This window comes from Leptonychotes weddellii, chromosome 7 (assembly GCF_054177405.1).
Source record: "Leptonychotes weddellii isolate Sample4059 chromosome 7, ASM5417740v2, whole genome shotgun sequence".
NCBI lineage: Eukaryota > Metazoa > Chordata > Mammalia > Carnivora > Phocidae > Leptonychotes > Leptonychotes weddellii.
The window spans coordinates 104,638,913-104,651,740 of NC_138375.1; the positions used below are offsets into that span (position 1 = coordinate 104,638,913).

Sequence of the window (12,828 nt, forward strand, 5' to 3'; positions counted from 1 at the left end):
ATGTTCCATTGTATATATATACCACATCTTCTTTACCCATTCATCTGTTGATGGACATCTTGGCTCTTTCCACAGTTTGGCTATTGTGGACATTGCTGCTATAAACATCGGGGTGCACATACCCCTTCGGATCCCTACATTTGTATCTTTGGGGTAAATACCCAGTAGTGCAATTGCTGGGTCATATGGTAGCTCTATTTTCAACTTCTTGAGGAACCTCCATACTTTTTTCCAGAGTGACTGCACCAGCTTGCATTCCCACCAACAGTGTAGGAGGGTTCCCCTTTCTCCACATCCCCGCCAACATCTGTCATTTCGTGACTTGTTAATTTTAGCCATTCTGACCGGTGTGAGGTGGTATCTGATTGAGGTTTTGATTTGGATTTCCCTCATGCTGAGCGATGTTGAGCACTTTTTCATGTGTCTGTTGGCCATTTGGATGTCTTCTTTGGAAAAATGTATGTTCATGTCTTCTGCCCATTTCTTGACTGGATTCTTTGTTCTTTGGGTGTTGTTTGATAAGTTCTTTATAGATTTTGGATACTAGCCCTTTATCTGATATGTCATTTGCAAATATCTTCTCCCATTCTGTCGGTTGTCTTTTGGTTTTGTTGACTGTTTCCTTTGCTTTGCAAAAGCTTTTTATCTTGATGAAGTCCCAATAGTTCATTTTTGCTCTTGCTTCCCTTGCCTTTGGTGATGTTTCTAGGAAGAAGTTGCTGCGGCTGAAGTCAAAGAGGTTGTTGCCTGTGTTCTCCCTTAGGATTTTGATGGACTCCTGTCTCACATTTAGGTCTTTCAACCATTTTGAGTCTATTTTTGTGTGTGCTGCAAGGAAATGGTCCAGTTTCATTCTTCTGCATGTGGCTGTCCAATTTTCCCAACACCATTTGTTGAAGAGACTGTCTTTTTTACATTGGACATTCCTGCTTTGTCAAAGATGAGTTGACCATAGAGTTGAGGGTCCATTTCTGGGCTCTCTATTCTGTTCCATTGATCTATGTGTCTGTTTTTGTGCCAATACCATACTGTCTTGATGATGACAGCTTTGTAATAGAACTGGAAGTCCGGAATGGTGATGCCGCCAGCTTTGCTTTTCTTTTTCAATATTCCTCTGGCTATGTGGGGTCTTTTCTGGTTCCATACAAATTTTAGGATGATTTGTTCCATTTCTTTGAAAAAAGTGGATGGTATTTTGATGGGGATTGCATTGAATGTGTAGATTGCTCTAGGTAGCATTGACATCTTCACAATATTTGTTCTTCCAATCCATGAGCATGGATCGTTTTTCCATTTCTTTGTGTCTTCCTCAATTTCTTTCATGAGTATTTTATAGTTTTCTGAGTACAGATCCTTTGCCTCTTTGGTTAGATTTATTCCTAGGTATCTTATGGTTTTGGGTGCAATTGTAAATGGGATCGACTCAATTTCTCTTTCTTCTGTCTTGTTGTTGGTGTATAGGAATGCCAATGATTTCTGTGCACTGATTTTTTATCCTGCCACTTTACTGAATTCCTGTATGAGAACTCCATCCTCTCTTACTATTTGTGAGACCCCTGCAAATCACTTAATCTTTTCAGTTTCTTAGTCCAGTGAACTAAGAACTGCATACCCTATAAGAATGGTCAAGGGTAAAATCACACGGCATTTGTAAAGTCATTATTTACAGAACTACCAAATGATGTACAAGTGATAGAATTTCTCCTTGCCATCATTCTTATTATACTACTTTCAATCTTATAACATACTTGTGGTTAGATCATAACTTTTCTGTCAAAGGCCATACAGCTCATTTTTGTTGTTGTTGATATCTTGTATTTTATAAGTAGTCTAAGTTTGCTGTAGAAAAATTAGAGAATTTTAGAAACAGAGGTATTTCCATTGTGGGGAGGGTGGGGAACAAGGCTATGCAGTTCAGCACTGAGTGCTTTTGGATCCAGATTTTAATACCAGTCCGACATGGGATTGAACTCTATTTTGGCCACTCACTAACTCTGTGCTTTGCACTAGCTCCTAAACTTCTCTCAACTTCAACTTCTTGACCTTTAGCTTGAGATAATAGTTTTGCCTACTTCATAGTGCTGCTGTGAGAATAAAATGATGTGACCATGCATGCAGATCGTCTGTCATAGGTCTGTGTGTAACAAATGCTACCCATTATTATGTCATCATTATTATCATTACAACAGGTCAGGGATTGCATGGAGAAAAATACATTAAAATGGGCATTCTGGGGGTGCCGGGTGGCTCAGTCCATTAAGTGGCTGACTCTTGATTTCGTCTCAAGTCATGATCTCAGGCTCATGGAATTGAGTCCCGTGTCTGGCTCCTCGCTCAGTGGGGAGTCTGCTAAAGACTCTCTCCTTCTGCCCTTCCCTCCACTCACTCTCACACTCTCTCTCTAAGATAAATAAATAAATCTTTTTTAAAAGGTGGGGGGCATTCTATATTTCAATCCTGGCACTGGCATTTTTAACTCTGGACAAGTTACTTAACTTCCATGAGCTTCAATTTTCTCAATCAGAAAGAAACCCATGTCTAAGTAAGTATTGATATATGCTGTTTTTAGGAATAAGCAAGATGATGCATGTGAAGACTTTGTCAGGGCAGGCATTAAATGTTCAATAAATATAACTGTACCAGGCTGTATAATTAACAAGAGGGGATACAAAGCGGTCTAGGGGCTCCCTTCAAAGAAAAGAGTCTTCCCTTTCTTATTGCTGAGAATCACCTGAGATTCTGTTCTGTTTTTCAGATGACAAACCAGATCACAAGCCAGATGACTCAGACAAAAACCCAGAGCAAGAATTCCCAAAATTCCTAAACCTCTTGGGCACAGAGATCATTGAGAATGCAGTGGAGTTCATCCTCCGCTCCATAACTAGGAGCACGTAAGCCCTGAGACAAACCTTGCTTTTGTCTGGTTCGCTGTCAGTAATGACCACATTGTATTAAAATGAATAAGAAACAAAACTGTGCATGACAATATATTATTTGAGTTGAAAAGTATTGCCCTACCTTAAGATATATTTGCATCTGAGTGAATTTCCCTAAATTCTTTTGGAGTGTACACATTCCCAACAAGTGGTTCCATAATTTTTTATCTCCGGATCAAGTAGGAAGGAGGAAGAGCACCGGACCAGGGAACAGAAGGCCAGGTTCTGGTCTCCCCACGTGTGCTACTTGACTGGGTGACCCTGAGCAAAGCCCTCCTTCTCTGAGTGCCTCAGTTTTCTCATCTGTAAAGTTAAAAGAATAAAGGACCCACCCAGTGCAGGCACTGTAATTCTTTGGTGAAGGTGGTGAGTAGTGATGTGTGCACTAGGGAGAGGTGTGATGAGTCCTGCCTTTATTTTCTAGTTTGAGAAACTCAAGAGGGTTAGCAGAGAGAGTAGCTGATATCTCTTCAGAGACAATCTAGAGAACCTCTCATATGAGTGTTGATCATGAGGGATTGCCATGGTGGCAGAGCATACAGCCCAGAATCTTCCCAGGGTTCTCTACCTCCTTCCAAGCCCCCCTGTGCCCAACACCTAACACATCTTACTCCAATCTACACAGCTCTGATTTTCACTTCTACTTCACTCTGTTTTCATTCAACCCACCGTAAGCTCCCTACTTTCAGCTCTCCAAGATCCAATTTGTTCTGAATTTCCAGGTGCTTTCAATCTCCACTTCACTGAGCCTCTGTCTCTAATTCTCTCCTTCATAGACCCCAAAGCCCAGTTTGACAAAGTGTGGTCTAGAAACCCTGGAGAATTTGTACAAAATGAAGTTTCCTTCATCTCATCTTGTGTCTTCCTAGGACAAAGCTAAGGGTATGCTTTTTATTTTTTTTTTTTTTTATTTATTTTTTTTTTTAAAGATTTTATTTATTTGACAGAGAGAGACACAGCGAGAGAGGGGAACACAAGCAGGGGGAGTGGGAGAGGGAGAAGCAGGCTCCCGGCCGAGCAGGGAGCCCGATGCGGGGCTCGATCCCAGGACCCTGGAATCATGACCTGAGCCGAAGGCAGACACTTAACGACTGAGCCACCCAGGCGCCCCAAGGGTATGCTTTTTAACAAGCTTGCTGGTGATTCTGATATCCCAACAATTTTGAAAGCCCTTGATTAGATGCTCTGCACTACGTGGCTTCCCCTTAAAGGTCCACATATCCTTTAAATTTTTATTCATATTTTGTGTAAATGTGCATCTTAGCATTTTTTTTTTAGGGAAATGTTTCTGACTTTTTTTTTTAGATTCTCCAGGGGGTCTATGACTAATAACATTAAGAAGCACTTCTATAGAGAAGTAATCAGGGGCCATGTTGTAATCTCTGATTTGCTTAAATCAATATATCATCATGTGATGGGCAGGATTCTGCATGCCATCTTCATGCACAAATTATTGAAACTCACAGATGTTTATTTTTGTATGGTTATTTTTCCTATTGGTGTTGCTTTTGCAACTGTTGAGTTTCAGTGATTGTTAATGTAAACAAGGAGGAAGCTGACAAGGAAGCAAGAGTAATACCCATTATGTACAAAGTACACATTACACTCCAGTTGAATTCACATTGTTACAAAGCACAACAATAGCAATGCAAGGAGTTGAAGCAATAATATTTCTTTTTATTCCTTCCTTTGAGAATTCCCCAGACATAAAATAACACTTTTTTTCCCTCTGTTAACCCTGAAAGCTCATTATCTGAAATACAAGACAATTGCTGTCAGCTCTGGATTCGGGAATGGCACTTCGACTTCAACCATTTCCTTTTTTCCTCATTAGTAAACAATGTTCTTTCTGTTTCTGGAGCTTAAAACCATCTCAGGCTCTCTGCCCTTGCTTACATTTCCTAAAATGTTCTTTCCTTCTCTTGTGGCTAGTGCTTTGTCTCACAGCTCATCTAAAAGTCACCTCCTCAGAAAACAGTTCTATGACCACTCTTATTCACACTATCTTCTCTCATTCCCTAGTTCTTCTCTCTTACTTTACCTTATCATAGTGTCGTTATAACATATATCACCATCTCTATTTATTTGTAGTCATGCAGCTATGTGAAAGTAGGGATCAGGTCTATCTAGCTCATGGCTCTAGCACAGTACCTTATAGATTGAATGAGACACTCAGCAAATAGTTGAATTGATTAATTAAGGAAAGGTATCTTAGAGATCAGATCTAAAACCCATTACTGCAATTTGACTGAGAAATCCTGAGGGATCTTTGTAGCAAGACACAGCAGTCCTTGCTCAAGGGAAAAATCTAGCTGTCCTTTCTCTGTCCAAGGGAAGACCATAAATATAATGGGGATAGGGAATGGGAGGAGACCATCAAGAAGTGTTTCTAAGCACTTAGTATATACAAAGTTGGGGCAGAAATTGTGAAGGAAAAATCTAGAATGTAAATCCCTTCTCAAAGATTTGCAGTCCTTATGGTAAGATGACACAGCAAATGCCGTGATGACTAACATGCTAACTAAGATAAATGTCAGTAAAACATCACAGGTAATTTCTGGAGAATGGAGCTGTCTACTGACACCAGGATGTTTAAGGGAGTGTTTATAGCAAGGATGAGATGCAATTTGAGCCTTAAAAGACAAAATTTGATTAGAGAGAATGACAGGAATGAGGGAATTTCATAAAGATGAGAATTTCCTTTATTTACTCCAATATATCTGATACCTAAGTACTGTGTCAGGCACATAATAAATGCTAGATATGTGCTTTCAGGACATTGAATAGAAGAGCTCACCTCCTCCACTCTGGATTACTTTAGAGCTGTGTAAACTGGATTCTGGTCACCATTGTTCTGAAAAAATATACATATTCTTAAATCCTCTGACCCCTCAAGAAGGCTCCAATCCTTGTGAATTTCCCCTCACCTGCTGAATTTCCATGACACGACATTTTCCTTGTTCTCTCCCTACCTCTAACCATTCTTTCTCATTCTTTTTATTTGACTCATGACCCAATGACTTCCAAAATCAGATGTCTATTGTGTTCTTTTTACTGAGCTTCAGACTGAAATGATTAACTGTTTGCTAGAAAATTACACCTACGTTTTCCACCAATACCTGAAATTTAACTGGTCTAAACCCAAACCCATCACCCCACAAACCTGTTCCTCCTCCCATGTTCCTTATTTCAGGAATCACATCCCCACCCACCAGAATCCAGAAACCTCAGGGTCTTCTTGGATCTTTCCTGCTTGTCAACACCTTCCTCAAATTGCTGAATATTCTACCTCTAATTTTTTTCCTGTATCAATGCTTTTCTTCAACTTCACTGACTAGCTGGCCTAGTAGAGTTTTTTTGTCACCTCCTTCCTGAGCTCTTTTTATTAGATTTATGATTAGTTCCACTGTTTCTGTCTGTCCTCCCTCCAAACCATCCTCTACTTACTATTAGAGTTATATAACAAAAACACAAGTTGGGTTCTATTACTGCCATGCTTGAAACCCTTTTGTAAATTTCCATAGCCTTCAAAATCAGAACAAATGCATTTGGCTGAAGTTAAATGTTCTTTCCTGAAGCCTGTGTATCTATTAATCAACGTATCTCATTCCTGAAGTCAAACACCTGATGCCCCCAATACCAAATGATTTGTTTCAGAACTGGTCATGTTTGTATAAACCCCCAACATCTTTGTACATGGCTCTTCTCTCTGCCAGCAAGGCCTTGCTAGGTAGACTTGTCTGCCTAGCAAGTTTAATCATTTCTAAAGTGCAATTCAAAGACAAGTTCTGTGAAGACCCCTATGATTACAAACTGCAGGTATTCATACTCCAGATTTCCTAATGCTTTGTAGGAACCTTCAATCAATTTTTTGTCTCCCCTCATTGTTTTAAATTACTTGTTCATTGTTTTAAATTACTTGTATCTGATTGTGTCTATTTTCTCCACTAGACTATAAACTTCTCACAGGCCACATTTTAATCATTTTACCTTTCCAGCAGCTACTGTGTACCCTATCCTTCAACAGTATAGTGCTTCTAGGATTAATTCCTGATTCTAGACATCTCAGTTTTAGACTTTGCTTTGCAGTTTACCAGCTATGTGATTTAGACAGGTTGTTTAATCTCTTTGAGCTTTAGAAGTTTCTTCATATGTAAAAAGAAATAAAAATTCATTCATTTATCCATTTATTTATTATTTATTTAATTCAAACATTTATTAATTTATACTATATGCCAGATGCTGGGGATATATTACTAAACAAATATACCAAAATATCTGTCTTATGCAGTTTATGTATGAATAGACAGTTAATGAATAGATTTGCTGGCAGATTCAAAGAGATAATTGTGCATAAATAGCTTGCAACTACAAACTGTTATGAAAGTCTTGCATCTTATTAACTTATGACATAGGAAAATCTGCAGAACAAAATTGTGGCTCAAACATTATAAGACATCCTAGTGATCATTCTAACATTCTTGTTCAATCTCAGTCATAATTCATTTTTTCTCTTTTTTTTCTTTTCAAGAGGATTTATGGAATTTGATGATAAAGAAGGAGAACATTCAGCAAAGTGACTTCCCCAGGTGATTTTAACTTATAATTTACAAGTAAAATAATAGCATATTGAACAAAAAAGGGGGGTCTGCGTTATTTTATTTGATTAATTTGGGCACCCCTGTGCCTACCTATAAGCAGAAAAGGTGTATTTTTTCATTTTTACTGTAGTTTCTTAAAATTAATTTTAAATACATGTATTTTTTCTTTATCATCATAAAGTCACCGACCTAATCAGATTATCTTTTTTTTTTTAAGATTTTATTTATTTATTTGAGACAGAATGAGAGAGAGAGAGAGCACATGAGAGGGGGGAGGGTCAGAGGGAGAAGCAGGCTCCCCGCTGAGCAGGGAGCCCGATGCGGGACTCGATCCAGGGACTCCAGGATCATGACCTGAGCCGAAGGCAGTCGCTCAACCAACTGAGCCACCCAGGCGCCCCCTAATCAGATTATCTTAAGAGAGGAGGCAAACTGTGGGTTGAAACACATAAGCACTGGGAGTTAGGGGACCTGGTCCTGCCACAACACTGCTCACTTGCTTTGTGCACTTGGCACCTATGACATGAGGGGATTGTGTTCACTTAAGTAGAAGAGCCCATGCAATTGTGCAATTAGTTACTCATGAGAAGAGTGAGATTTGCTGAACCTAATTCCAGGAGAAAAGACTAACAAGTTCTCTAATCCCATGGAGTTGGATTTATAGTAGTCCCCCCCCTTACCTGGGAGGGATACGTTCCAAGATGCCAGTGGATGCCTGACTCTGTGGATAGTACGAATCCCTTATATACGTTGCTTTTTCTTTTTTTTTTTTTTAAAGATTTTATTTATTTATTTGACAGAGAGACAGAGAGCACAAATAGGCAGAGTGGCAGGCAGAGGGAGAAGCAGGCTCTCTGCTGAGCAGAAAGCCTGATGCGGGGCTCGATCCCAGGGCCCCGGGATCATGACCTGAGCTAAAGGCAGACGCTTAACCGACTGAGCCACTCAGGCGCCCCTATACGTTGCTTTTTCTTATACATACATACCTATAATAAAGTTTAATTTACAAATTAGGCACAGTTAGAAATGAACAACAGTAACTAATAATAAAATAGGAGAAATTTAATAATCTACTCTAATAAAAGTTATGCAAATGTGGTCTCTTTCTCAGAATATCTTACTATACTGTCCTCACCTTTCCTCTTCTTACGATGATGTGAGACAATAAAACGTCTCCATGATGAGATGAAGTGATGTGAACTACACAGGCACTGTGATACAGCATTAGGCTACTACTGATGTTCTGACATTATGTCAGAAAGAGGATCATCTGTTTCCAGACCTCAGTTGACTGTGGGTAACTGGAACTGTGGAAAGCAAAACCACAAATAAGGGGTAACTACAAACAATATGGTTTGAGTACTCAGAAACACCCACTATTTCCTTATTCTATTCTCTCCTGAGAACGGATATTGAAATATAAGAACAGAAATGATATAGCTGGGAATGTAATTATTATATCAGTAGCTAGCATGAACTGAGTACATACTCTGTTTTAAGCATTAAGCTAAGTGCTGTATATGTAGTACCTAATTTCATTCTAACATCACTATGAAAAATGGGTATTCTTCTTTAATTTTGTAAGTAAGGAATGTGACCAAGTCACTAACGTTGGCAAGTTAGTAAGAGAAGAGGGAAGGATTTGAACTTAGGCAGCTTGATTCCAGAGTGTGCATTCTATCACTAAGCAGTAGTGCTAGTGGAGAACAAAGAACAGTGTAGAAGGAGGCAGTTGAAAAGAGTGAGCAAGCTATGTGATCTTACACATGCCTTCCAGGTGCCCATAGAAACAAAACACTACCCCTTTGGTTAACTGAGTTACCTTACATGCATCTCCAAGAAGCATGGTCTTTCCTAACTTCTATTTCATATCTGATCTGGGAATGCTCCTCTTCCCTACTGCCTTCATTTTATAACCCGGGTGTTATTAACGTAAGCTGAGCAGGTTACTATCATATTACCCAGGAACATAGCCCACTCTTTTCCATAAGCTTCTAAAGACAGAAATCAGTTTTGGGCTTTGGAATCAAGAAATGCCCAACCCAGACACGTCTGACTCTCACCCCAAATCCAACTAAGCTTCTAAGAACATTCACTTAGGTTTGCATTTTCCATTTCCATCTTCTCAGAGAACAACTTACCTCTTGTTGCAAGTGTCCCAACCCTTAGCTGGTTCATTCAGGCTGCTGGTACACATCTCCACCCATTGGTACCCACACGCTGAATCTTTAGAGTGCTATACTAACAGTTCATGTCTGTCAATGAGACAGACATGTCCAACAGACAAGGTGCCACGAAGGAGTAGAAAGAGCGAAAGACATAGAGAGGAAAGAAGTTCAAATTCTAACATGTTTGCTATTGGTTGTGTGATCCTGTGAAGGTCACTTGGCCTCCTTGAGTTTCACTCTACTCCTTATTAATGTTAAAAATCTTGGGAACTTAATTGTTCCAGATCTTAATGCCAGAATTTTTTTTTATTCCATATAAAAAAACTTTGAGTGAATTCATGAACCAATTGTAGATGTTCTAATGGTCAGTGAGGAATGGCTCAATTTAGGGATATAAAAAAATTGGTCTAGAGAGAAGGAAGCCTCTAAGGCAAAGATGAAATTTTGAATGGTTTGATCAGAAGTATCTCTTTAAACCCTAGTGACTGTGCATTTAATAAGTAGCTTTAAAAGTTTCACATGTATGATAATTGCTGCAGCAAATCAAAAGCAAGTCACCACTTTAGAATTAAATGACCACAGCAATGCCTATTTCTCCAGTACAGAAAATGTGGCCGAAGTTCTAGGTATTTCCTAAATTAAGACAGACATATAAACAGATAGATATCTAGATATCCCACCTTTCTCCTATAACACATGCCCCTTTCTTACATATCCCTTTAGTGCTTATTTATTTTTTAAAAAAGATTTTATTTATTTATTTGACAGAGAGACACAGCGAGAAAGGGAATACAAGCAGGGGGAGTGGGAGAGGGAGAAGCAGGCTTCCTGCAGAGCAGGGAGCCTGATGCGGGGCTCTCCTGGGATCATGACCTGAGCTGAAGGCAGACGTAGTGCTTATTTGATCTGTACCTACTATGTGTCAGATTCTGCCAGTACTCTCAAGATAAATAATGATGTCCAGCCATTGAGCAGTTGATAGTGATAGTCTGGGCTATCACTCAGCACTGTGTCCCCCAGGACTGTGGAGGGAAATGATAGAGTTATGTATAAAAGTGCCTTGGACATGCCTTGAAAGGAGGTAAGGGACATGCCTGGAGGAGGGGGTGGGTACTAAAAGGGCTTTACAAAGAAGGTGAACTTGCACACACATTCTCAGATGATTAACAGAGAGGGGCAAGGTCTCAAAAGCAACTCATCCAATAGTTGGACACTTAATCAATCTGAGACCCTCCCAACCTCTGCTCAATCACATTGGTACAATTTCCTCATGTTAATAGACTTAAACTCTTATTTCCTATTGTCCAGCATCACTTGAAATAAATCCCAGGGATTCAAGTCCCCTAGTGTCTTAAGTCACTAGATGTCTTAAGGTATACATTTCTTTTCTTGTATTAAAAAAAAAATCTGATGAACCTCACCAGTCTATTGTCAAGTAAAAATTGGGAAAGCACTTCACGAATTCTTAATTTCTAATTACGTGTTTTGAATAAAGAAAAAATGTACTGTGGACTCACTAGATCACATGTTTAGAGTTGCTGAGTCAGAAATTCCAAGAGAAGAACCTGAGAATAAATACATTTTGGGGTGGGGTGGGGCTAATAAATACATTTAACAGGAAATCCTCATGCTGCTGATGAGCAAAACTGCAGTTGGGTGTGACATTACTTAATATCCACTCCAGGATGTCTTATGGGAAAAGTTTCTTGCTGAATTTAGAGAAAGAAAAAATTTGCCTTCCCTAAAAACTGCTTCTTCTTTTCTCATTGTAAGATTTATTTAGCATGGTCTATTCTTTTATTTTTTTTTTCCTGCCTATCCAGAAACTCAAAGTAAAACTGATTACTCATTTTATCCCTGAGTTTAACCTGTGTGCATCCTCCCCTCATCCTTGTCACTGATTCTTGCCACATATACCTTGCATTTTCATTTTTATTGTTGTTGCTTATTTCATCAAATATGTATTATAGTTGATTTCATTATAAATCATCTAGCATTTTAAAGTGCAAAGGCATAAAAATGTTAGAGAAAAGATTAAAAACTCTGTATTTTTCTTAAACCCTCTCTAGTTGGTAATTGTTTCCCTCTATCTGGCTTGTGTTTCTAAGGACACACCCACAAGGCTCCAGAATAACCTAAGGGCAGCCAATCCTGCTTTTCCAGTTCTGCTTTATGAGTCCTCCAGAACAGAGGCCCCAAAAGGAGCTCCAAGCAAGTTCTCAGGATTCAGGACCTGGCTCAGCCAAACCCAACTTATTTTGAACATCCTGACTGCATTCTTACCTCTAGAAATCAGAATAAATGTGTCTCCTTAGGGGTCACATATCCTAGGGAACTGAGAAGATTTTTATTGGTAGCAGTAGTAACTTTCCTGAGCATATTTCAAGTTTTTAATTATGCCAAAAAAAAAATAAAATATACAAAAGTTATTATTAGCCAGAAAAACCAAAGAATGGTTCAAAATAAGGAAGCTAATGCCCAGATAAAGTAACACATCCAAAGTCACAGAATTAGGAAATGACAGAAAGGGAATTTGAACCTGACTCCAAAGAACAAACTCTTAACCCATAAAAATATATGAAGTTTCAGAGTTCAAAGCTTCATATGTTCTTTTTGGAAAGTCTTTCAAATACATCTGAGCCCACTCTCCTCGCTAGGTAAACTAAAAACCAACCATTTTTCAAATAAACAAGCTTATTACTTGTTCCAGAGAGTCTTCATTATTCTTACAGAATAGCAGAGTGCCGGGGATGGGAGAGTCCTGGAAAAGTCTCACGGAGCTCTTAATTTGCTCTACCACCCCTTACACCGAGGCGGGGCCTGGTAGCTATTGCTACCGTACTTGCCAACTTGGTCATAGAAGATGGAACCCCTGTATAACCTGACCCAGCTGAGCCAGAAAGATTCTCCCAGAATTATTTGTGTGGCCAGTAAGACCAGACTGAAATCATGGAGCATGATGATAATTATGGCAGTGCTCTAGAATAAAGGATGTCTGTACTTCTGCTACTGGGTTCTCAACAGCTGTCCTGCGTCTGGCCTTTCCTAAGCACTCTGACTCTGAAAGAAACACCAGTGTTTCAATAAATCTTTTGTTTGTCTTGTTTCCTATTTTAGTAGCCA

The 12,828-nt window shown here is 39.2% G+C and overlaps 1 protein-coding gene across 1 annotated transcript in view; it reads left to right on the top strand.

Annotated features, from left to right (window-relative positions):
* The window catches only part of C7H5orf46 (chromosome 7 C5orf46 homolog), a 17,626-nt gene extending 5,591 nt beyond the window's left edge, over positions 1–12,035 (top strand). Inside the window, exons 2-4 of the mRNA XM_081826876.1 lie at positions 2,756–2,891; positions 7,468–7,525; positions 11,814–12,035. Of these exons, the coding sequence (XP_081683002.1) occupies positions 2,756–2,891; positions 7,468–7,516 (185 nt within the window). The 3' untranslated portion in view covers positions 7,517–7,525; positions 11,814–12,035. The remainder of the gene's footprint in view (positions 1–2,755; positions 2,892–7,467; positions 7,526–11,813) is intronic.
* Positions 12,036–12,828: the final 793 nt, after the last annotated feature.